At 35.9% G+C, this 27,642-nt stretch overlaps 1 protein-coding gene across 5 annotated transcripts in view; it reads left to right on the top strand.

Annotated features, from left to right (window-relative positions):
• STXBP5L (syntaxin binding protein 5L) overlaps positions 1 to 27,642 on the top strand; it is a 562,981-nt gene that overhangs the window by 413,232 nt on the left and 122,107 nt on the right. For all 5 annotated transcript variants that reach the window (XM_032150070.2, XM_032150069.2, XM_058437438.1 and 2 more), the window contains one exon: positions 22,656 to 22,721. In XM_032150070.2, coding sequence (XP_032005961.1) covers positions 22,656 to 22,721 — 66 coding nt within the window. The remainder of the gene's footprint in view (positions 1 to 22,655; positions 22,722 to 27,642) is intronic.

The following is a 27,642-nucleotide window of genomic DNA, read 5'->3' as shown; positions in this document are numbered from 1 at the left end:
TAGAATTTAAAAATAAAATATGTGAAATTAAAAGTTCATGGTTGTTTCTTAGCTGTTAATGAATAATGCTGCATTGAACATGAGAGTGCTAATATTTCTTTGAGAATCCTGTTTTCAATTCTTTTGGATACATACCCAGAAGTAGGATTGCTGGATCGTATGGTGGTTCTATTTTTTATTTTTTGATGAACCTCATTGCTGTTTTCCATCACAGCTGTACCATTTTACATGCCCACCAATAGTGCACAATGATTCCAATTTCTCCACATCCTTATCAACACTTGTTATTTTCTGTTTTTGTTTGTTTATTTTGTTTTTTATAATGGCCATCCTAACAGGTATGAGGTGATATCTCATTGTAGTTTCAATCTGCATTTCCCTGATAATTAGTGATGTTGATTAGTGGTGTTATTTTCATATAACTGTTGGCTATTTGTATTATCCTACACAATACGTGACAATAAATTCAAAATGCAATTAAAAATTAAACGTAAGACCTAAAACTGTAAAACTTCCAGAAGAAAATGTAGGTGAAAAGCTTCATAACATTGATTTTAGCAACGAATTCTTGAAAATGACATCAAAGGCACAGGTAATAAGGGCAAAAATACGTAAGTGATACCGCATCAAACTAAAAGCTTCTACATAACCTAAATATCTGCAGACAGATGAATAAATAAAGAAAATGTGGTAGATACATACAATGGAATATTAGACTTAAAGAAGAAGAAAATCTTGTCATATGCTACAATATGATGAGCCTTCAGGACATTACACTAGATGAAATAAGCCAGTCATAGAAGGACAAATATTGTATGATTCCTCTTATATGGCATATATCTAAAAGAGTCAAACTCACAGAAGCAGAAAGTATAATAATGATTGCCAGGATCTGTGGAGAGGGAAAAATGGAGAGCTACTGTTCAGTGGATACACAGTTTGAGTTATACAAGATGAACAAGTTCTAAATATCTGCTGTACAACAGTGTGAAATATGGTAAACAGTACTGTAATGTACACTTAAAAATTTGTTTAGAAGGTAGATTTCACGTTGTGTGTTTTTTACCATTGAATATATGTGTTGATTATATATGTAGAGTTAAGTGTCTTTGGGGTTCTTCTCCTAATTATAAGAACCTTTGTGAAGTCAGTGTAGGGTAACAATCATCAACAGCATATTTTCAATTGTATTTGTTCTCATAGCAGATCTTGTAAAAATCAACATGGAAGGATAATATATAATCCTATATTCATCTCTGACCTCTGAATTGAGGTATTAAGTAGACAAAAACTCAAAAGCAAGTTTCATGAAATCATCTATTGTCGTCATTTTTTGAAAATAGTATTGTTATCTTTTCCCACTAGCAACATGAAAAGCAAATGAGGAAGATATTTTATAGAAATAATTAAGCCAGTGATGTTTTTCCTCCTTGAGGAGTTTCATATTCATAGAAACCTTGAAGATAAAGGTTTCATATTCTAAAACTGTTTTTTCAGAGACGGTAACATTTAAACGTGTTTATGGAAGTGTCAAGGCACCCTTTGTACTTACTACTAAGGAACCTAAGTTGGACTTTTTGAATAAAAAGGCATTCCTTTGAAAAACAAAAGTTCACCTGATTGCTTTAACAATATATTGCACAGCACTAGGAACTATCAGTTAACTTGAATACACGTCACTAGAAATGCTCCAAACAGAAGCACAGAGTTAAAAAATAATAATTAAGCTAAATGAACATCAGTGACTTTGGCTGAAATTTTTTCCAAATTTGATGAAAAGCATCAACTTAAAGATCCAGGAAGCTCAAAACACCCTAAACTAGAAAAATACAAAAAGGCCAGGCATGGTGACTCATGCCTGTAATCCCAGCACTTTGGGAGGCCGAGGCAGGTGGATCACTTGAACTCAGGAGTTCAAGACCAGCCGGACCAACATGGCAAAACCCTGTCTCTACCAAAAACTACAAAAAGTTAGCTGGGCATGCACCTGTGGTCCCAGCTACTTGCGAGGCTGAGGTTGGAGGATTGCTTGAACTGGGAGGCAGAGGTTGCAGCGAGCCGTGATTGCACTACTGCACTCCAGCCTGGGCAACAGAGACCTCATCTCAAAAAAAAAAAAGTACAAAGAAAATCACACTTAAGACTTTATAGTCAAACTACTAAAACCAACGTACAAGAGAAAATCTTAAAAGCAGTACAGAAACATACACACATATACAAATACAAGGGACAAATATGAATAATTAGTGATTTTTTCCATCAGAAATAGTTGAAGCTAGAGACAACATAATGACATCTTTTAAGTGCTAGAGAAAAATAACTGTCAATCCAGAATTCTATATCTAGCAAAAATGTCATTCAAAAATGACAAGTACATGAATTAACAGATCTGTACTATAAGAAATAGTAAAGAAAATTTTTAAAGTAGATGAAAAAAACCGATGGAAAATTAGGAATACGGGTAAGAATGAAAAGCACTGGAAATAATAAATATGTGGGTAAATATAAAAAGGTATTTTGTCTTTCCTTAAATTCTTTGTTACTCTTTCAGATGTAACAATGTATTATGGTATTTATAACATGTAGAAGTAAAATGTATAAAAACAGTAACACAAAGTATGGAAGAGAAGTATACAGAATTATACTGTTGTTTTTTTAACATAGGAGAAGTGATGTAAGAATAATTAAAGATGGACTGTAATGAATCTAACAAATAGATGCACATTATACTCCCTAAAACAGCCATTAAAGAAAATAAAACAGAGAGGTGTAGCTAAGAAGCCAAAGAGATGATAAAATGGAATAATAAGTATATTTTATTTTCTCAAAACACAGAAATGAGTAACAGTAAAAAAAAAAAAAAAAGAACTGAGGGGACAAATTGAAAACAATTAGAAAGATGATAGACATAAACTTAACCCCATCAAAGATTATATTAAATATAAATAGAGTAAACATTCCAAAAAAAGACAAAGAGCTTCTGAGACAGGATTAAAAAGAAACAAATACCAAAGCAGTGTATATGCTATTTATGAAAGATGCACTTTAATTATAAAAACAGAAATAGGTTGATTATTGTAGCCTTGTAGTATAGTTCGAAGTCAGGTAGCATGATGCCTCCAGCTTTGTTCTTTTGCCCTAGGATTGATTAGGCAATGCGGGATCTTTTCTGGTTCCATATGAACTTTAAAGTAGTTTTTTCCAATTCTGAGAAAAAAGTCATTGGTAGCTTGATGGGGATGGCACTGAATCTATAAATTACCTTGGGCAGTATGGCCATTTTCACAATATTCATTCTTCCTACCCATGAGCATGGAATGTTCTTCCATTTGTTTGTATCCTCTTTTATTTCATTGAGCAGTGGTTTGTAGTTCTCCTTGAAGAGGTCCTTCATATCCCTCGTAAGTTGGATTCCTAGGTATTTTATTCTCTTTGAAGCAATTGTGAATGGGAGTTCACTCATGATTTGGCACTCTGTCTGTTATTGGTGTATAAGAATGCTTGTGATTTTTGCACATTGATTTTGTATCCTGAGACTTTGCTGAAGTTGCTAATCAGCTTAAGGAGATTTTGGGCTGAGACAATGGGGTTTTCTAGATATACAATCATGTCATCTGCAAACAGGGACAATTTGACTTCCTCTTTTCCTAATTGAATACCCTTTATTTCCTTCTCCTGCCTCACTGCCCTGGCCAGAACTTCCAACACTATGTTGAATATGAGTGGTGAGAGAGGGCATCCCTGTCTTGTGCCAGTTTTCAAAGGGAATGCTCCCAGTTTTTGCCCATTCAGTATGATATTGGCTCTGGTTTTGTCATAGATAGCTCTTATTACTTTGAGATACGTCCCATCAATACCTAATTTATTGAGAGTTTTTAGCATGAAGGGTTGTTGAATTTTGTCAAAGGCCTTTTCTGCATCTATTGAAATAATCATGTGGTTTTTGTCTTTGGTTCTGTTTATATGCTGGATTACATTTGTTGATTTGTGTATGTTGAACCAGCCTTGCATCCCAGGGGTGAAGCCCACTTGACCATGGTGGATAAGCTTCTTGAAGTGTTACTGGATTCAGTTTGCCAGTATTTTATTGAGGATTTTTGCATCGATGTTCATCAGGGATATTGGTCTAAAATTCTCTTTTTTTGTTGTGTCTCTGCCAGGCTTTGGTATCAGGATGATGCTGGCCTCATAAAATGAGTTAGGGACGATCCCCTCTTTTTCTATTGATTGGAATAGTTTCAGAAGGAATAGTACCCGCTCCTCCTTGTACCTCTGGTAGAATTTGGCTGTGAATATATCTGGTCCGGGACTTTTTTTTGGTTGGTAGGCTATTAATTATAGCCTCAATTTCAGAGCCTGTTACTGGTCTATTCAGAGATTCAACTTCTTCCTAGTTTAGTCTTAGGAGGGTGTATGTGTCGAGGAATTTATCTATTTCTTCTAGATTTTCTAGTTTATTTGCATAGAGGTGTTTATAGTATTCTCTGATGGTGGTTTGTATTTCTGTGGGATCGGTGGTGATATCCCCTTTATCATTTTTTATTGCGTCTATTTGATTCTTTTCTCTTTTCTCCTTTATTAGTCTTGCTAGCGGTCTATCAATTTTGTTGATCTTTTCAAAAAACCAGCTCCTGGATTCGTTGATTTTTTGAAGGGTTTTTTGTGTCTCTATCTCCTTCAGTTCTGCTCTGATCTTAGTTATTTCTTGCCTTCTGCTAGCTTTTGAATGTGTTTGCTCTTGCTTCTCTAGGTCTTTTAATTGTGATGTTAGGGTGTCAATTTTAGATCTTTCCACAGCATCGTACTGGTACGAAAACAGAGATACAGACCAATGGAACAGAACAGAACCCTCAAAAATAATGCCACCTATCTACAACTATCTGATCTTTGAGAAACCTGACAAAAACAAGAAATGGGGAAAGGATTCCCTATTTAATAAAGGGTGCTGGGAAAACTGGCTAGCCATATGTAGAAAGCTGAAACTGGATCCCTTCCTTACACCTTATACAAAATTAATTCAAGATGGATTAAAGACTTAAATATTAGACCTAAAACCATAAAAACTCTAGAAGAAAACCTAGGCAATACCATTCAGGATATAGGCATGGGCAAGGACTACATGTCTAAAACACCAAAAGCAATGGCAACAAAAGCCAAAATTGATAAATGGGATCTAATGAAACTAAAGAGCTTCTGCACAGCAAAAGAAACTACCATCAGAGTGAACAGGCAACCTACAGAATGGGAGAAAATTTTTGCAATCTACTCATCTGACAAAGGGCTAATATCCAGAATCTACAGTGAATCAAACAAATTTACGAGAAAAAATCAAACAACCCCATCAAAAAGTGGGCAAAGGATATGAACAGGCACTTCTCAAAAGAAGACATTTATGCAGCCTAAAGACACATGAAAAAATGCTTATCATCACTAGCCATCAGAGAAATGCAAATCAAAACCACAATGAGATACCATCTCACACCAATTAGAATGGCCATCATTAGAAAGTCAGGAAACAACAGGTGCCGGAGAAGATGTGGAGAAATAGGAACACTTTTACACAGTGGGACTGTAAACTAGTTCAACCATTGTGGAAGTCTGTGTGGTGATTCCTCAAGGATCTAGAACTAGAAATACCATTTGACCCAGCCATCCCATTACTGTATATATACCCAAAGGATTATAAATCATGCTGCTATAAAGACACATGCACACATATGTTTATTGCAGCACTATTCACAATAGTAAGGACTTGGAACCAACCCAAATGCCCATCAATGATAGACTGGATTAAGAAAATGTAGCACATATACACCATGGAATACTATGTAGGCATAAAAAAGGATAAGTTCATGTCCTTTTAGGGACATGGATGAAGCTGGAAACCATCATTCTCAGCAAACTATTGCAAGGACAAAAAACCAAACACAGCATGTTCTCACTCATAGGTGGGAATTGAACAATGAGAACACATGAACACAGGAAGGGGAACATCACACACCGGGGCCTGTTGTGGGGTGGGGGGAGGTGGGAGGGATAGCATTAGAAGATATACCTAATGTTAAATGACAAGTTAATGGGTACACCACACCAACATGGCACATGTATACATATGTAACCTGCACATTGTGCACATGTACCCTAAAACTTAAAGTATATAAAAAAAATAAATAGGTTGAAAGTAAAAGAAGGGGAAAAGAATTCCATGAAAACACTATACCCAAGAAAGCTGATATGGCTCTATTAATATTAGATGAAGTAGACTTCAAAGCAAGGAGATAGAGAAACAGTTCAAATTAATAAAATAAATGACCAGAATGATATAAAAATTCTACATACTTGCATAAACCTAATAAGAACTATTCAAAATATATGAAGCAAAAACCGTCAAAACTAGAAATAGACAATTCTACCATCATTGCTGGAAATTCATCATTTCTCTTTAGTAACTGACAGAACAAATAGACAAAAATTGGTAAGATTATAAAAAACTAAAGGAACTCTCTTAACCAAATTGATCTAGTAACATACACACCTACACAATGCAATTGAAAATACAAATTATTTTCATGTAAACACGTAACATTCACAAGGATAGACTGGGCGATAAAACAAGTTATAATAAATTACAAATAATTGAAATTAAATAGAATATGTTCTCTGGCCACAAAAGGAATTAAATTAGGAATCAACAATATGTATAAAATTCCCTAATACTTGAAAATTAAGCAACCCATCTCTAAATAGCTCATAGCTTAAAAAAGAAATTACAAAGGAAATTTTAAAATATTTTTGAACTGAGTGAAAGTACAAACACAACATATCAAAATTTATGAGATATTACTGAAGGAGTGCTTAGAGGAAAATTTAGAACATTAGATGCTATGTTAAATTTTTTTTAAATCTCTACTTCATGATCTAAAGCTCTTGATTAAGACATTAAAAAGTAAGAGCAATGAAAACCACCCAATGTGAAGGAAAAAATAATCATCAAAAATGAATGAAATAGAGGTCAAACCAGAGTAGATCAACAGAACTCCAAAACAGTTCTTCAAAAATATTATATAAAACCCTAACAATACTGATCCAGAAAGAAGAAACATAATTAATACCAGGAGTGAAAAAAAGCACCACTGTGAATTCTACAGACATTAAAGATAATAAAGTAAGATTATTAACTCTATTCCCAGAAATTGACAATTTAGATGAAATTAAGAGATTCCTTGAGACACAAAACTTACCAAATGTAACACAAAACACATTGGAAAATATAAGTAACCCCTACATTAAATTTTTTTCATATCTTTATTTTTTTATTTTGATTATTTTTAGTATTATACTTTAAGTTTTAGGGTACATGTACGCAATGTGCAGGTTTGTTACATATGTATCCATGTGCCATGTTGGTGTGCTACACCCATTAACTCATCAATTAGCAATAGGTATATCTGCTAATGCTGTCCCTCCCCCCTTCCCCCACCCCACAACAGTCTCTGGAGTGTGATGTTCCCGTTCCTGTGTCCATGTGTTCTCATTGTTCAGTTCCCCCTATTAGTGAGAACATGCGGTGTTTGGTTTTTTGCCCTTGCGATAGTTTACTGATAATGATGGCTTCCAGTTTCATCCATGTCCCTACGAAGGACATGAACTCATCATTTTTTATGGCTGCATAGTATTCCATGGTGTATATGTGCCACATTATCTTAATCCAGTCTATCGTTGTTGGACATTTGTGTTGGTTCCAAGTCTTCGCTATTGTGAATAGTGCCGCAATAAACATATGTGTGAATATGTCTTTATAGCAGCATGATTTACAGTTCTTTGGGTATATACCCAGTAATGGGATGGCTGGATTAAATTGTGTTTCTAGTTCTAGATCCCCGAGGAGTCGCCACACGGACTTCCACAATGGTTGAACTAGTTTACAGTCCCACCAACGTGTAAAAGTGTTCCTATTTCTCCACATCCTCTCCAGCACCTGTTGTTTCCTGACTTTCTAATGATGGCCATTCTAACTGGTGTGAGATGGTATCTCATTGTGGTTTTGATTTGCATTTCTCTGATGGCCAGAGATGATGAGCATTTTTTCATGTGTTTTTTCGCTGCATAAATGTCTTATTTTGAGAAGTGTCTGTTCATGTCCTTTGCCCACTTTTTGATGGGGTTGTTTGATTTTTTCTTGTAAATTTGTTTGAGTTCATTGTAGATTCTAGATATTAGCCCTTTGTCAGATGAGTAGGTTGCAAAAATTTTCTCCCATTTTGTGGGTTGCCTGTTCACTCTCCTGGTAGTTTCTTTTGCTGTGCAGAAGCTCTTTAGTTTAATTAGATCCCATTTGTCAGTTTTGGGTTTTGTTGCCATTGCTTTTGGTGTTTTAGACATGAAGTCCTTGCCCATGCCTATGTCCTGAATGGTATTACCTAGGTTTTCTTCCAGGGTTTTTATGGTTTTAGGTCTAACATTTAAGTCTTTAATCCATCTTGAATTAATTTTTGTATAAGGTGTAAGGAAGGGATCCAGTTTCAGCTTTCTACATATGACTAGCCAGTTTTCCCAGCACCATTTCTTAAATAGGGAATGCTTATCCCATTGCTTGTTTTTGTCAGGTTTGTCAAAGATCAGATAGTTGTAGATATGTGGCATTACTTCTGAGAGCTCGGTTGTGTTCCATTGATCTGTGTCTCTGTTTTGGTACCAGTACCATGCTGTTTTGGTTACTGTAGCCTTGTAGTATAGTTTGAAGTCAGGTAGCATGATCCCTCCAGCTTTGCTCTTTTGGCTTAGGATGGACTTGGTGATGCAGGCTCTTTTTTGGTTCCATATGAACTTTAAAGTAGTTTTTTCCAAATCTGTGAACAAAGTCATTGGTAGCTTGAGGGGGATGGCACTGAATCTATAAATTACCTTGGGCAGTATGGCCATTTTCACGATATTGATTCTTCCAACTCATGAGCATGGAATGTTCTTCCATTTGTTTGTATCCTCTTTTATTTCATCGAGCAGTGGTTTGTAGTTCTCCTTGAAGAGATCCTTCACGTCCCTTGTAAGTTGGATTCCTAGGTATTTTATTCTCTTTGAAGCAATTGTGAATGGGAGTTCACTCATGAATTGGCTCTCTGTTTGTCTGTTATTGGTGTAGAAGAATGCTTGTGATTTTTGTACATTGATTTTCTATCCTGAGACTTTGCTGAAGTTGCTTATCAGCTTAAGAAGATTTTGGGCTGAGACAGTGGGGTTTTCTAGATATACAATCATGTCATCTGCAAACAGGGACAGTTTGACTTCCTCTTTTCCTAATTGAATACCCTTTATTTCCTCCTCCTGCCTGATTGCCCTGGCCAGAAATTCCAACACTATGTTGAATAGGAGTGGTGAGAGAGGGCATCCCTGTCTTGTGCCAGTTTTCAAAGGGAATGCTTCTAGTTTTAGTCCGTTGAGTATGATATTGGCTGTGGGTTTGTTATAGATAGTTCTTAGTATTTTGAGATATGTCCCATCAACACCTAATTTATTGAGAGTTTTTAGCATGAAGGGTTGGTGAATTTTGTCAAAGGCCTTTTCTGCATCTATTGAGATAATCATGTGGTTTTTGTCTTTGGTTCTGTTTATATGCTGGATTACATTTATTGATTTGCATATGTTGAACCAGACTTACATGCCAGGGATGAAGCCCGCTTGATCATGGTGGATAAGCTTTTTGATGTGCTGCTGGATTTGGTTTGCCAGTATTTTATTGAGGATTTTTGCATCAACGTTCATCAAGGGTATTGGTCTGAAATTATCATTTTGTTGTGTCTCTGCCAGGCTTTGGTATCAGGATGATGCTGGACTCATAAAATGAGTTAGGGAGGATTCCCTCTTTTTCTATTGGTTGGAATAGTTTCAGAAGGAATGGTACCAGTTCCTTCTTGTACCTCTGGTAGAATTCAGCTGTGAATCCATCAGGTCCTGGACTCTTTTTGGTTGGTAAGCTATTGATTACTGCCACAATTTCAGTGCCTGTTATTGGTCTATTCAGAGATTCATCTTCTTCCTGGTTTTGTCTTGGGAGAGTGTATTTGTCGAGAAATTTATCCATTTCTTCTAGATTTTCTAGTTTATTTGTGTAGAGGTATTTGTAGTATTCTCTGATGATAGATTGTATTTCTGTGGGATTGGTGGTGATATCCCCTTTATCATTTTTTATTGCCTCTTTTTGATTCTTCTCTCTTTTCTTCTTTATTAGTCTTGCTAGCCATCTATCAATTTTGTTGATCTTTTCAAAAAACCAGCTCCTGGATTCATTAATTTTTTGAAGGGTTTTTTGTGTCTCTGTTTCCTTCAGTTCTGCTCTGATTTTAGTTATTTCTTGCCTTCTGGTAGCTTTTCAATGTGTTTGCTCTTGCTTTTCTAGTTCTTTTAATTGTGATGTTAGGGTGTCAATTTTGCATCATTCCTGCTTTCTCCTGTGGGCATTTAGTGCTATAAATTTCCCTCTACACACTGCTTTGAATGTGTCCCAGAGATTCTGGTATATTGTGTCTTTGTTCTCATTGGTTTCAAAGAACATCTTTATTTCTGCCTTCATTTCATTATGTACCCAGTAGTCGTTCAGGAGCAGGTTGTTCAGTTTCCATGTAGCTGAGCGGTTTTGAGTGAGTTTCTTAATCCTCATTTCTAGTTTGATTGCACTGTGGTCTGAGAGACAGTTTGTTATAATTCCTGTACTTCTACATTTGCTGAGGAGTTCTTTACTTCCAACTATGTGGTCAATTTTGGAATAAGTGCCATGTGGTGCTGAGAAGAATGTATATTTTGTTGATCTGTGGTGGAGAGTTCTGTAGATGTCTATTAGGTCTGCTTGGTGCAGAGCTGAGTTCAATTCCTGGATATTTTGTTAACTTTCTGTCTCATTGATCTTTCTAATGTTGACAGTGGGGTGTTAAAATCTCCCTTTATAATTGTGTGGGAGTCTGAGTCTCTTTGTAGGTCTCTAAGCACTTGCTTTATGAATCTGGGTGTTCCTGTATTGGTTGCATATATATTTAGGATAGTTAGCTCTTCTTGTTGAATTGATCCCTTTACCATTATGTAATGGCCTTCTTTGTCTCTTTTGATCTTTGTTGGTTTAAAGTCTATTTTATCAGAGACTAGGATTGCAACCCCTGCCTTTTTTTGTTTTCCATTTGCTTGATAGATCTTCCTCCATCCCTTTATTTTGAGTCTATGTGTGTCTCTGCATGTGAGATGGGTTTCCTGAATACAGCACACCAATGGGTCCTGACTGCTTATCTAGTTTGCCAGTCTGTGTCTTTTAATTGGAGCATTTAGCCCATTTACATTTAACGTTAATATTGTTATGTGTGAATCTGATCCTGTCATTATGATGTTAGTTGGTTATTTTGCTCGTTAATTGATGCAGTTTCTTCCTAGCCTCGATGGTCTTTACAATTTGGCATGTTTTTGCAGTGGCTGGTAGTGGTTGTTCCTTTCCATGTTTAGTGCTTCCTTCAGGAGCTCTTTTAGGGCAGGCCTGGTGGTGACAAAATGTCTCAGCATTTGCTTGTCTGTGAAGTATTTTATTTCTCCTTCACTTATGAAGCTTAGTTTGGCGGGATATGAAATTCTGGGTTGAAAATTCTTTAAGAATGTTGAATATTGGCCCCCCACTCTCTTCTGGCTTGTAGAGTTTCTGCTGAGAGATCAGCTGTTAGTCTGGTGGGCTTCCCTTTGTGGGTAACCCGACCTTTCTCTCTGGCTGCCCTTAACATTTTTTCCTTCATTTCAACTTTGGTGAATCTGACAATTACGTGTCTTGGAGTTGCTCTTGTCAAGGATTATCTTTCTGGCATTCTCTGTATTTCCTGAATCTGAATGTTGGCCTGCCTTGCTAGATTGGGGAAGTTCTCCTGCATAATATCTTGCAGGGTGTTTTCCAACTTGGTTCCATTCTCCCCATCACTTTCAGACACACCAATCAGACGTAGGTTTGGTCTTTTCACATATTCCCATATTTCTTGGAGACTTTGTTCGTTTCTTTTTATTCTTTTTTCTCTAAACTTCCCTTCTCGCTTCATTTCATTCATTTCATCTTCCATCACTGATACCCTTTCTTCCAGTTGATCGCAACAGCTACTGAGGCTTCTGTATTCTTCACGTAGTTCTCGAAACTTGGCTTTCAGCTCCATCAGCTCCTTTAAGCACTTCTCTGCATTGGTCATTTTAGTCATACATTCGTCTAATTTTTTTTCAAAGCTTTTAACTTCTTTGCCATTGGTTTGAATTTCCTCCTGTAGCTTGGAGTAGTTTGATCATCTGAAGCCTCCTTCTCTCAACTCATCAAAGTCTTTCTCCGTCCAGTTTTGTTCCATTGCTGGTAAGGAACTGCATTCCTTTGGAGGAGGAGAGGCTCTCTGATTTTTAGAGTTTCCAGTTTTTCTGCTCTGTTTTCTCCCCATCTTTGTAGATTTTTCTACTTTTGGTCTTTGATGATGGTGATGTACAGATGGGTTTTTTGTGTGGGTGTCCTTTCTGTTTGTTAGTTTTCCTTCTAACAGACTGGACCCTCAGCTGCAGGTCTGTTGGAATTTGCTAGATGTCCACCCAGAACCCTGTTTGGCTGGGTGTCAGCAGTGGTGGCTGCAGAACAGCGGATTTTCATGAACCTCAAATTCAGCTGTCTGATCATTCCTCTGGAAGTTTTGTCTCAGAGGAGTACCTGGCCGAGTGAGGTGTCTGTCCCTACTGGGGGGTGCCTCGCCTCTCAGTTAGGTTGCTCAGGGGTCAGGGACCCACTTTAGGAGGCAGTCTGCCCGTTCTCAGATCTCCAGGTGCGTGCTGGGAGAAGAACTACTCTCTTCAAAGCTCTCTGACAGGGACATTTAAGTCTGGAGAAGTTACTGCTGACTTTTCTTTTGTCTGTGCCCTGCCCCCAGAGGTGGAGCCTACAGAGGCAGGCAGGCCTCCTTGAGCTGTGGTGGGCTCCACCCAGTTCGAGCCTTCTGGCTGCTTTGTTTACCTAAGCAAGCCTGGGCAATGGTGGGCACCCCTACCCTAGCCTTGCTGCCGCCTTGCAGTTTGATCTCAGACTGCTATGCTAGCAATCAGCGAGACTCCATGGGCATAGGACCCTCCAAGCCAGGTGCGGGACACCATCTCCTGGTGTGCCGCTTTCCAAGCCCGTTGGAAAAGTGCAGTATTAGGGTGAGAGTGACCTGATTTCCCAGGTGCCATCTGTCACCCCTTTCTTTGACTAGGAAAGGGGACTCCCTGACCCCTGGCACTTCCCGAGTGAGGCAATGCCTCGCCCTACTTGGGCTCGGCTCGTGCACGGTGTGCTAAACCGACTGTCCTGCACCCACTGTTTGGCACTCCCTAGTGAGATGAACCCGGTACCTCAGATGGAAATGCAGAAATCACTCGTCTTCTGTGTCGCTCACGCTGGGAGCTGTGGACTGTAGCTGTTCCTATTCGGCCATCTTGGCTCCACCCTCATTAAAATTTTTGAATTCAAAATTAAATACCCACGACAAAGAAAACTACAAGCCCCAGATGGCTGCACTTGTTAACGCTATCAAACATTTAAAGAAGAAGTAACACCAATCTTATGCAAATTTTTCCAGGAAATAAAAGAAGAAGGAAATCTTTCCAACTGTTTTTCTGAAACCAGCACAATGTTGATAACTAAAACTTGACAAAGACAGTACAATAAAAGTACAAGTCAGTCTCATTTATGGAACTAGATTCAAAAATCTGAAATAAAATATTAGCAAATGGAAGACAAACATATAAAAGAAAGATAAAGTATCATAATCAAAGTGGATTTATCCCAGGAATGCAAGTTTAAAATTTGAAAATCAGTGAATGTAAAATACTGACATAATAAAGGAGAAAATAATACAGTCATCTCAATACATGTGAAAACATTTGACAAAATTAGATATTTTAAAATAAAAATCCTTAACAAAACAAGAATAGAAGAATATTTCCTCAGTAGAATAAATCCTACTAAGAAAAATCTACAGCATCATACTTGATTGTGAAATACTGAAATTTTTTTGTAGAATCAGTAACCAGGGGAGGATGTTTACTATCATCACTTTTATGCAACATTGTAGTTGATAACCTAATAAGGACAAAAAACAAGATTAAAAAATTATATGCCCAAAGATTAGAAAGAAAATTTAAAACTGTCTTTACTTGCCAATGGTATGATGGTGATGTAGAAAACCCAAAGGAAACTACAAAAATAATAAGTGAATTTAGGAAGATTGAAGAACACATGTCTTCAGACAACAATTAATTATATTTCTATATAAATAACAGTAAACAATTTGAAAATGAACTTTAAAAAAATACCGTATACAGGATAGACTTCCAGCTGGCAGCCTGAGGAGTATCATGGACCTATTCCTGAGTGAAAAAGCGTAATTTGTGAAAGCTATTTTAAAAACAACCACAGAAAATCTCCAGAAATTGTCCTGAGGGCGTATAGCAAATGAAGACATATTTATTCAAGAAAATCTACTGAAACTTGGTAGAAACAATGAGAGTCTGTGGCACTTGAACCACAACTCACTTAATTCCTCTCCCCTTCCAGGTTTCCAGCAATTTTCATCCCCTCCAACTCCAAGGTGAAGAGACCAAATTCCTGGGAAGTGTTACCAAGAGGTCAGAGGCTCCCTTCTGCCCATCCCCCACTCACAGGACAGAAGCTCTACCCCAGGCATAGATCTCAGTACCATTAAATATTGAATCCCTGATTGCCCTTACCCCATCTTGCTTATAGGGCAGAAGTTTTATGCTAGAAAAGATAAGCTGAGAAGACCAGAGGATACCACCTTTGCCCAGGGCCCAGCCTAGTGGCTCAAAGGTTTTGCCCAGGAAAGAAATGCAGTCTACGTGAATAGAGAGCTTCAAAGCCCTCCCCAAAGTGACTAGCCTTATATGAAACAGTGTGGGAAAGTTCAAGCCTAAGTGTGCTCTCAAGACCAATGGGAAATTTGGTGATAATGAAATAAGAGGAAGTAATTGATAGCAGCTCTTAATTAGGGGCAACAAACTAGACCATATGTAAGCCAGTTCACCAGTGAGAACCAACGAAAGAGACTGCTAAGAAGACCCCTTCTGGGATTTAAACCTCAAAGACTAGCCTCAAAAATGACCGCTTATCAAATTAAATTAAATCAGAATGCTGTACAATGTACGTCCCAGGGTACTGTCAAAAATAATAGAACATCTGGTGGGTGCTAAGCTTGAAAAACAATAAAATAATAGAGCAGTTACCCAGCTGTGATTCAGCAGTGTAACAGCTGTATATGATATTAACAGAGGCAGACAGGTTAACAGAGAGATGAAGGAGATAGTTAAAGAGAACCCTGCTAAAATCACTGCCATCCCAGAGTGACTGTATATACACTGAATACTGTGCCTTCTGAGAAGCAACCTCAAAGTCTTCACAATGTAGAGGAAGTAAAACTCATGAAAATAGTCTAGCTGAGTCACTAAATAAATAAGCAAACAGCAAAAACTGGAGAGGGGAGAGAGGAATCAGTCATCAATACCCAGAAGTGATACAATATATTACCTGAAATATCCAGTTCTCAACAAAATATCGTGAGACTTGCAAAGAAACAAAGTGTGGCTCATTCACAGGGAAAAAAAGCAACAAAAATTTCCTGTGAGAAGGCCCAGATGTTGGATTGAACAGACCAAGACCTCAAAACAACCATTATAAATATACTTAAAGAACTGGAAGACACTATGCTTAAAGAAGTAAAGGAAGCTATGATGACAATGTCTCATCAGATCAAGAACATAAATAAAGAAATAGAAGTTACCAAAAGAACCAAATGGAAATTCTGGAGTTGAAAGGTACAGTAAGTGAAAAGAAAAATTCAGTAGTGGGACTCAACAGTAGATTTGAACTAGCAAAAATAACAACCAGTAAACTTGAAAATGGGTTGATAGAGACAGTGCATTCTGAAGGACAGAGAGAAAAAAATACGAAGAAAAATAAAGTCTCAGAGAAACATGGGACACAATTAAGTACACCAACATATACATAATAGGATTAGCAGAAGGAGAGGAGAGTCAGAGAAAAAAGAAAAATATTTGAAGAGATAATGACTGAAAACTTCCCAAATTTTTTGAAAAGCATTAATTACACATCCAAAAAGCTCAATAAACTCCGAGAAGATAAATGGAAAAATATCTACAACCAGATGTGTCATAGTAAACATGCTGAAACATGCTACAAGGCAAAAAACAAAAAGAAAATCTTGAAAGCAATAAGAGAAAAATGACTTGTCACATACATGGAACTCCTACAAGATTAACAGCTCATCAGAAACAATGGAGGCCAGAAGGGAATGGGATGACATATTCAAATTGGTCAAATGAAAAATTGTCATTCAAGAAACTTATATCCAGAGGGGAACAACACACTGGGGCCTTTTGTTGGAGCAGGGGGAGGGAGAGCATCAGGATAAATAACTAATGCATGTGGGGCTTAATGCCTAGGTGATGGGTTGATAAGTGCAGCAAACCACTGTGGCAAACGTTTACCTATGTAAGAAACATGCACCTCCTACACATGTATCCCAGAACTTAAAATAAAATTAAATTTTTAAAAAAACCTCATATCCAGCAAAAGTATTTTTCAAAAATGTAGGTGAAATAGACATTGTCAGGTAAACACAAACTGAGAGAATTTATTACTAGCAGAGCCACCTTACAAGAAATACTAAAGGAAGTTTTTCCGGCTGAAAGAAAGTGAACCTAGATTGTAATTTAAATCTACACAAAGGAACAAAGAGCATTGTTAAGGTGACTATGTAATTATGAAAGAGTATAAATGCATATTTCTTCTCTCAGCTGATTTTTAAAGCAGTTTATAAAACAACATATATATAATTGTTATTTGGAGATCTATAACATATAGAAATTAAATATATTTGTCAATAACAGCATAAAGGAAGTGGGTGGGAGCAAAGTTGTGTTTGAGTAAACAGATTATTCCAGATGATAGCCTGGATTCACCAGAACAAATAAAGAGAACAAAAAATGGTAAATGGTAAATCAGAATGTTATAAATATATGCTTGTTCTTCTTATTTCTTAGCTTTTGTAAAAGAAATAAAATTATATAAAGTAGTAATTATAATGTTTTATTGGTTTGTAAAATATATAGATTTAATTTGTATACCAATAACAGCACATAAGAGAGAATACAGCTATTAAAAATTAACATTTCTGTATCTCACTGGAATTAAGTCAGTATACATCTGAGTAGACTCTGATAAGATGTATACAGTAAGTTCTAATGTATATGGTAAGTTTTACCACTAGGAAAACTCCAGAAAATATGGTGAAAGATTAATTAAAGGAATGAAATGCTACACAAGAAAATATTCACTCAATGCCAAACAAAGCAGTAAAAGAGGACTAGAGGATCAAAAAAAGACATGAGACAGAGAAAACCAAAAGGAAAATGACAAGTGTAACCCAACTATATCAATAATATTAAATGTTAAGGGATTAAACAATCCAATCAAAAGACATAGATTGTGAGACTTTTTTTTAAAAAAGTCAAGATCTGACTATATGCTATGAGACAGATTTTAGATTTAAAGGTGTAAATAGGTTGAAAATGAATGGGAAAAGATCATATGAACAATAGCCATAAGAAAACTGGAGTTACTAATACCATTTAAAAAAATAGATTTTAAAGCAAACAGAATGTCACTAGAATAAAAAGTGACCTTTTATAATGATAAAAGTGTCAATCAACATGATATAATAATTAAAACATATATGTCCCAAATAACAGAGTTACAAAATACATGAAGCAATGCCTAACATGATCAAAAAGAGAAAGTCAATAATAATTGTTGGAAATTTCAAAGTTCCACTTTTAAAAATAGATACAAGAACTAGACAGAAGATCAAAAAAGAATTAGATGACTGGAAAAATACTATGTAGAAGACCTCGATACCAAAATCTCCAAAATATTGCAGAAAGAAACGTTTAAAAAATTATTTAAATGGAGGGGAATACCAGGTTTACAGGTTGGAAGACTCAATTTTTAAAAGATCTTTATTCTACCAAATTAAGCCATATGTTTATCGCAGTCCTACAAAAAATCTAACATATTATTTGTAGAACTTGAGAAAGTGATTCTAAAATTTATGCAGAAATACAAAGGATCTGGAATAACTAAAACACTCTTGGAAAAGAAGAACAAAATTGGAGAACTTCACTACCTGATTTCAAGATGAGCCTTAAAGCCACATTAATTATGATAGTGTGGTAATTGAAAAACAGACAAATCAATCATTACAGAATTAAAAGTCCAGTAATAGATCCACACATGTATGGCCAATATGTTTTTGACAAAGGCACCAATAAAAATCAATGAAGAAAGTCTTTTTAACAAATAATGGTGGAACAACTGGGCAAACAAATAGGAGGAAAAATGAACTTTAATTCCTACTTCATGTCACAACCAATCATTTTTAAAGTTCTAGAAGAAAACAAAGAATAATATCTTCATGATCATAGGTTTGGCACTGACTACTTAGACAGGAATCAAAAAGGAATTACAATAAAAATAATAAATTGTTCTTCAAGTAAATTAAATTTCTGCTCATCAAAAAACACTATTAAGAGGCCAGGCATAGGCTGGGCACAGTGGCTCACGCCTGTACTCCCATCACTTTGGGAGGCTGAGGTGGGCAGATCATGAGGTCAGGAGATCGAGACCATCCTGGCTAACATGGTGAAACCCCGTCTCTACTACAAATACAAAATTTAGCCAGGTTTGGTGGCGGACACCTGTAGTCCCAGCTACTCTACTCCGAAGGCTGAGGCAGGAGAGTGGCGTGAACCCAGGAGGCAGAGCTTGCAGTGAGCCGAAATCGTGCCACTGCACTCCAGCCTGGATGATAGAGCGAGAATCTGCCTCAAAAACAAAAAGGCCAGGCGTGGTGGCTTACGCCTGTAATCCTAGCACCTTGGGAGGCCAAGGCAGGTGGACCACTGAAGGTCAGGAGTTTGAGACCAGCCTGGCCAACATGGTGAAACCATGTCTCTACTAGAAATACCAAAATTAGCCAGGCATGGTGGCCCGCACCTGTAATCCCAGCTACTTAGGAGGCTGAAGCAGGAGAATCACTTGAACCTGGGAGGTGAAGGTTGCAGTGAGCCAAGATCGTGCCACTGCACTCCAGCCTGGGCAACAGGGCAAGACTCTGTCTCAAAAAAAAAACAAAAACAAACAAAAAAAAACACCATTAAGCAAATTAAAAGACAAATCACATACTGAAAGAAAATATTTACAGTGCCTATTTTTGACTAATAATTCTTACCTAAAATATATGAAGAATTCTTACTACTACATAGCACAAATATAAGCAGTCCAACATAAAAAATAAGCCAAAAATTTGGATAGAGTCATGAAGATATATGATTAGCCAATAATCACATTAAAATGTTCCAACTATCAATAGTCATTGGAGAAATTTAAAATCATAATAAGATACTACTATGACCAGAAGGACTAAGATTTTAAGAGACTATTACTTAGTGTTGGTGGAGATATTGAGCAATTGGAACCCCGGAGGTTGCTAGGGAGAATGCAAAATGGACAGCCCCTATCATTACTATAGTGGAAAAATTATGGAAATCTTTAAAGAAAAAACACAAACAAATAAAAGATTTTCACATATAGGTATTTATTGTGGCTTTATTTAGTATAGTAAAGATTGGAAAATCCAAGTGCTTCACAGTGGAGGAATGTTAAATTAAAAGCGTGGTATATCTTTATAATGACTTCATAAATTTTTTAAATGGTAGAATTGTTTATGAAATCAATGTTATATAGAAAAATTAGAATATGAAACTCTGTTTATTGGATTAAAAATCATCATGGAAGGGGCCAGGCGTGATGGCTCATGCCTGTAATCCCAGCACTTTGGGAGGCCGAGGCAGGCAGATTACATGAGGTCAGGAGTTCAAGACCAGCCCAGCCAATATGGTGAAACCCTGTCTCTACTAAAAATATAAAAATTAGCTGGGCTTGGTGGCACACACCTGTAATCCCAGTTACTTGAGAAGCTGAGGCACGAGAATTGGTTGAGACCCAGGAAGCAGAGGTTGCAGTGAGCCGAGATTGCACCAATGCATTCTAGCCTGGGCGAGAGTGAGACTCTGTCTCAAAAAAAAAAAAAGGAAGAAAAAAGCCAAAATTATGATGAAATTGTGTATTTTTTAATCCCCTCCATCACTTTTCTGTATCTTCCAAGTTTTCTAGAGGGACAAAGCATTACTTCTATAGTCCAAAAAATGTTTATTTTTAAATAATGATTGTTTTGAATAACTATATAGTATTTAATGATGATAACTATAAAATTATTTATTTTAGGGTTTTGACATATTGTAAATTGGCACATGGAAGTAGTTTTACTATTATTGTTAGATCCATATTCAGTTCAGTTCCTACCTTCATCAGGAAAGTAGGTGAGTTCAGAAGGAGCTAGGGAAATTGACAGAATCAATAGACAGTGCAGAAATAGAAAAGACGGTATTTTCCAGACAAATGAGCTTAGCTCTTTAATCACCAAATTTTGTATTTTAAAATTTTGATGAAACTCTTTCTAACATATACATCACGCTTTCTTACTTACTAACTATATTATAGTGACCAAATCCCATCCTTCCTCCTGTTTAACTTTGGAGAATTGATGTAATAGCCTTTCTTCCCCTGTTTTCTTATCTGTATGATGGGGTTAATATTAGAACCCCTCTAATTGTATCGGTAGGTGGGAAAAGGATAATTTATATAAAGTATTTAGTGGAGGATTAGGTACAAAATAATAGATATTAGTTGCTGTTATTACTGTTACTACAAAGAACGTGTGGCAAAGTAGGCATTCAATAAATTTGATTCACTGACTCAACAGTGATGTCTTTAAAGCCTTTCAGAGATCTGTAAAACACCCACCTCTGTTAAATGGTCCCAGATCTCTCACTCACTAGTCATTACAGTTCCTTTCTCTGCCCATTCTTTCACTGTTGTTCCACGTTACTTTTCTTAATGTTTCTAGTTCTAGCAGCCTCCTCCTCTTTATAACTTGCAGTTTCTAATTTGCTGTCAGATAGCAAAGCCTGTTTAAGTCAGTACACTTTCAAGGATGCCTGGAAAACTCTTATAGCAACCCTGTGGATTAACACTTACTGCTTATTTAGTCAAACTTTTTCCTATCTAATTTGTATATCTAGGGTTAAGACCGTGTTTGACATAGTTTAGTTTGATGAATGCCTATTTCCAAATTAATGGTAATATTTATATCAGTAAATATTATGTGTACTATGATTACAAACAGAAATTTAAAATTGGATGAGCATTAAATTGAAAGTCTTGAAAATAATGTTCAACGAAGTAAAAAATAGAGCAAACAGTAAGCTTGGCATTTGGTATTCAGTGCTCTATAAACAACTGAAATATGAGTGCAGAATAAAAAATCTGAGTTCTGTGTCCTTTTCAAGCTCTGTTATTGACTTACTTCTCTGACTTTGAATAAATAGCTTAAACTCTTTGAAGGTACAGTTTCTCACTTATAAAACACGAGAGTTGGGCTAGGTTGTCACAAGGCACCTTTTGGTTCCAAAATTCTGTGATTTTTTTTGGACCTACCACAGGCTTATTGCCATAAATTGTATAAAGAAGAGGGTGATAGGAAAGAATAGGAACAAAGATTATTTTGGTCATTGAAAGTAGCTCTCAAATGTTTCTGAGCATGGAGACAGATTAAAATAGAAACTATGAATATTTATTTCACAAAAGAAAGTCTGTGAGACTTTCTAACAAAGATAGAAAAACCATAATGAAGAACATTTTACAAATACCATATAAATACAGATTGGCAAGTAGAAAGAATTATAAAATGTTTATTAATTGTTGCATTTGACAGAAAAGTGGCAGAATAAAAATTAAGAAATATTAGAAAGAGAAAAATATAGTGCTTATTATAAGGAATTTGATACTATTGAACAAAACACAGTATGTAATATACAATACTACATTTTTATAAATAAATATGAAATTTAGAATTTGTAGCAGTTTTTAAAGATCTTTTAAAAGCCAATAATCTTATCTCCTGAGAGGATATTTGATTAGGTATTGTTAAAACTCCTTCTAATTCTTATTATTTATTATCTATTTTCAGATAAAATTGGGTCTTTTATTAAAGTAGCTATTTCTTATAAAAATAGTTAAAAAAGGATTTTATATCTTTGTACCATCCATGTTTAAATACTCTTGTATGTCAGTTACTTCTCCTTATTTTTTCCTGTATCACTTGTTTAAACAAATATTCAGAATAGGCCAGGCATGGTGGCTCACACCTGTAATCCCAACACTTTGGGAAGCTGAGGTGGGAGTACTGCTTCAGCCCAGGAGTTCAAGACCAGCCTGGGCAACATAGTGAGACCCTGTCTCTATAAAAATAAAAAAAATTAATAAAAATATTTTTAAAATTCAGAATAATTGATGTAACATGGACATGGTAAAGTAGTTTTCACATGAAAAAAAGCCTTCTAAACTTGTAGGAATTAAGAAATAAGAATAATCTACAAAATGCTAGCAAAATTTATCTTTTTTTTCATTGTATTTTCAGGTTTAACTGAACTGAATGATAGTCCAGTTCCCCTAGAACTTGAGCGCTGCAAGTCTCCTACCTCAGGTAAACGTGAGTGGTATTTTCCAGACTTCTGGTAATTCACTGCAGTAATCTATTACTTTATTTTCATGATCTTTATAATGTGAAATTTATAATTTTAGTAATTAGGTATAATCCATTCATTAAATTTACTGTAAGAAAATTTGATTCCAATTATCAAATACAAATAAATGTCTTTTAAAATATTTTTATCTCAAAATAAAATTAAGATTAGAGGTAAAAGTGCAACACTTTAAAAGACATTGTAAAGGAAAGTTATTTTGCAGATACATTAATAATGCTTACTAAGTATCGAATAAAAATTGGTAATATACAGAAACTTGTCATCTTCTGTCTAGAGCTGAATTAGTGGGAAATATACAGTATATATGCAGCAGCAAATGATACCATTCCTCTAGACCACAGTTTGGAAAAATGTATATTCATTGACAAGGAAAAATGATAATAGAATATGATATGAAGCAAAACATCAAGACAAAGTGTGCACCCATTAAAATATATTTAAAATGTGAGAATAAAGATTCCTAGGGATAAATCTTTAAGGTACTGTCTGTTAAAAAAAAAGTTAACAGTTATTTTTGGGTGGTGGGAATATGACTGGTTGGCCTGTTTTTTTAAATTTTTACATATTTGATAATTCTGATTTTTCTATAATGTATATATAGTTTTGTGTGAGTTTTTAAACACCAAAATCATTAGGTATGTCTTTACTGAATGATAGATCTGTTTTTACAGACAACAAACTGTAGTTCCTTTTTATTTACATTATTTTCATTTGAACTTTATACAAATTTATAAAAGTTTAATTATGCCATTATAAAGCAACAAATTTGGACTTGTAGAAATTAATTTAGAATTGCAGCATTCCTTCCATTTATTCCATCCCTGAAAAGTTGTTAGTTCTTTACCCTTATTCTTCAGGAATCTAGGCTATGTATAATCTAGTTATATCCTATGTAAATTTTTCTTTCAGTCATATATTTTTAATTCTTATTTTATTGATCTTATTGTAAAGATTGTCTCATATGTTTACCCTGCCTTTTGCATTCCCATTGACATCAGCCCAATTTAGGTATTTATTGCCTCATACCTATGGTATCATACAAATATTCTAGTAGATGTCTGTATATTGTCTCTTCACTTTTTACGATTAATTTTGCATGTCATGTTGTAAAATTAATATTCTTAAAATTTTACTTTGATCATATTTTCCCATGTTTATAAATCTTCAATATAAAATATAATTCAATACCCTTTATCAAATTTACATATCTAACTTCAAATTTTGTTATACCTGGCCAGGCACAGTGGCTCATGCCTGTAATCCCAGCACTTTGGGAAGCCAAGGAGGGAGGATCACTTGAGGCCATGAGTTTGAAGACCAGCCTGAGCAACATAGCGAGACACCGTCTCATTAAATATGATAATAATAATAATTTTAAAAAGTTTTTTAAAGATCATTATAGCTGTTCTACCTTTTTGTATTTTCATATAACTTTCATAAAGAATTTGTCAGTTCACACACAAACATGCTTACATTTTTATTACAATTTCACTGGATGTATAGAACAACTGGGCAGAATTAACATATTCAACAATATTGAATTTTTTGTTTAGGATCTCTCTGTTTATGTGTGTCTACTTTCTTTTGGTAATATTTTTGGGATTCTTTGTAGAGGTCTGGCACATCTTTCATTAAATTTATTCCTTTTTTTTTCTATTATTGTGTTATTTTTATGTCTTTTTCTAATTATTTGTGGTTAGAATATGAAAATACAGCTAATTTTTGTATATTGAGCTTGCATCCAGGAAACTTGCTAAATCTATTTCTTTATTCTTATAGTTTGTAAAATTATTTTGGATTATCTACGTATCCAAATATGCCCATTGTGAAAATGAAACCTCCATTTTCTCCTTCTAAAGGAAAAAATTGGCTAGGGCCTTCAATACAATGTTTCTTTGTTGTTATTGTTGTTTTTTAATTAATTAAGGTTTTTTTTTTGTTTTTTTGTTTTTTTGTTTTTTTTTATTATACTTTAGGTTTTGGGGTACATGTGCAGTATGTGCAGGTTTGTTACATATGTATACATGTGCCATGTTGGTGTGCTGCACCCATTAACTCGTCATTTAGCATTAGGTATATCTCCTAATGCTGTCCCTCCCCCCTCCCCCCACCCCACAACAGTCCCCGGAGTGTGATGTTCCCCTTCCTGTGTCCATGTGTTCTCATTGTTCAATTCCCACCTATGAGTGAGAACATGTGGTGTTTGGTTTTCTGTCCTTGCGATAGTTTACTGAGAATGATGGTTTCCAGTTTCATCCATGTCCCTACAAAGGACATGAACTCATCATTTTTTATGGCTGCATAGTATTCCATGGTGTGTATGTGCCACATTTTCTTAATCCAGTCTATCGTTGCTGGACATTTGGGTTGGTTCCAAGTCTTTGCTATTGTGAATAGTGCCGCAATAAACATACGTGTGCCTGTGTCTTTATAGCAGCATGATTTATAGTCCTTTGGGTATATACCCAGTAATGGGATGGCTGGGTCAAATGGTATTTCTAGTTCTAGATCCCTGAGGAATCGCCACACTGACTTCCACAATGGTTGAACTAGTTTACAGTCCCACCAACAGTGTAAAAGTGTTCCTATTTCTCGATATCCTCTCCAGCACCTGTTGTTTCCTGATTTTTTAATGATGGCCATTCTAACTGGTGTGAGATGGTATCTCACTGTGGTTTTGATTTGCATTTCTCTGATGGCCAGTGATGATGAGCATTTCTTCATGTGTTTTTTGGCTGCATAAATGTCTTCTTTTGAGAAGTGTCTGTTCATGTCCTTTGCCCACTTTTTGATGGGGTTGTTTGTTTTTTTCTTGTCAATTTGTTTGAGTTCATTGTAGATTCTGGATATTAGCCCTTTGTCAGATGAGTAGGTTGCAAAAATTTTCTCCCATTCTGTAGGTTGCCTGTTCACTCTGATGGTAGCTTCTTTTGCTGTGCAGAAGCTCTTTAGTTTAATTAGATCCCATGTGTCAATTTTGGCTTTTGTTGCCATTGCTTTTGGTGTTTTAGACAAGAAGTCCTTAACCACGCCTATGTCCTGAATGGTATTGCCTAGGTTTTCTTGTAGGATTTTAATGGTTTTAGATCTAACATTTAAGTCTTTAATCCCTCTTGAAGTAATTTTTGTATAAGGTGTAAGGAAGGGATCCAGTTTCAGCTTTCTACATATGGCTAGCCAGGTTTCCCAGCACCATTTATTAAATAGGGTATCCTTTCCTCATTGCTTGTTTTTGTCAGGTTTGTCAAAGATCAGATAGTTGTAGATATGTGGCATCATTTCTGAGGGCTCTGTTCTGTTCCATTGGTCTATATCTCTGTTGTGGTACCAGTACCGTGCTGTTTTGGTTACTGTAGCCTTGTAGTATAGTTTGAAGTCAGGTAGCGTGATGCCTCCAGCTTTGTTCTTTTGGCTTAGGATTGACTTGGCGATGCGGGCTCTTTTTTGGTTTCATATGAACTTTAAAGTAGTTTCTTCCAATTCTGTGAAGAAAGTCATTGGTAGCTTGATGGGGATGGCATTGAATCTATAAATTACCTTGGGCAGCATGGCCATTTTCACGATATTGATTCTTCCAACCCATGAGCATGGAATGTTCTTCCATTTGTTTGTATCCTCTTTTATTTCGTTGAGCAGTGGTTTGTAGTTCTCCTTGAAGAGGTCCTTCACATCCCTTGTAAGTTGGATTCCTAGGTATTTTATTCTCTTTGAAGCAATTGTGAATGGGAGTTGACTGATGATTTGGCTCTCTGTTTGTCTGTTATTGGTGTACAAGAATGCTTGTGATTTTTGTACATTGATTTTGTATCCTGAGACTTTGCTGAAGTTGCTAATCAGCTTAAGGAGATTTTTGGCTGAGACAATGGGGTTTTCTAGATATGCAATCGTGTCATCTGCAAACAGGGACAATTTGACTTCCTCTTTTCCTAATTGAATACCCTTTATTTCCTTCTCCTGCCTGATTGCTCTGGCCAGAACTTCCAACACTATGTTGAATAGGAGCGGTGAGAGAGGGCATCCCTGTCTTGTGCCAGTTTTCAGAGGGAATGCTTCCAGTTTTTGCCCATTCAGTATGATATTGGCTGTGCGTTTGTCATAGATAGCTCTTATTATTCTGAGATACGTCCCATCAACACCTAATTTATTGAGAGTTTTTAGCATGAAGGGTTGTTGAATTTTGTCAAAGGCCTTTTCTGCATCTATTGAGATAATCATGTGGTTTTTGTCTTTGGTTCTGTTTATATGCTGAATTACATTTATTGATTTGCATATGTTGAACCAGCCTTGCATCCCAGAGATGAAGCCCACTTGATTATGGTGGATAAGCTTTTTGATGTGCTGCAGGATTCGGTTTGCCAGTATTTTATTGAGGATTTTTGCATCAATGTTCATCAAGGATATTGGTCTGTAATTCCCTTTTTTGGTTATGTCTCTGCCAGTCTTTGGTATCAGGACGATGCTGGCTTCATAAAATGTGTTAGGGAGGATTCCCTCTTTTTCTATCGATTGGAATAGTTTCAGAAGGAATGGTACCAGTTCCGCCTTGTACCTCTGGTAGAATTCAGCTGTGAATCCATCAGGTCCTGGACTCTTTTTGGTTGGTAAGCTATTGATTTTTGCCACAGTTTCAGAAGCTGTTATTGGTCTATTCAGAGTTTCAACCTCTTCTTGATTTAGTCTTGGGAGGGTGTATTTGTCGAGGAATTTATCCATTTCTTCTAGATTTTCTAGTTTATTTGCATAGAGGTGTTTGTAGTATTCTCTGATGGTAGATTGTATTTCTGTGGGATTAGTGGTGATATCCCCTTTTTCATTTTTTATTGCATCTATTTGATTCTTCTCTCTTTTCTTCTTTATTAG

The sequence above is a fragment of the Hylobates moloch genome, unplaced genomic scaffold (assembly GCF_009828535.3).
Source record: "Hylobates moloch isolate HMO894 unplaced genomic scaffold, HMol_V3 SCAFFOLD_4, whole genome shotgun sequence".
Classification (NCBI taxonomy): Eukaryota; Metazoa; Chordata; class Mammalia; order Primates; family Hylobatidae; genus Hylobates; species Hylobates moloch.
This window is presented reverse-complemented; position numbering and strand designations above follow the sequence as displayed.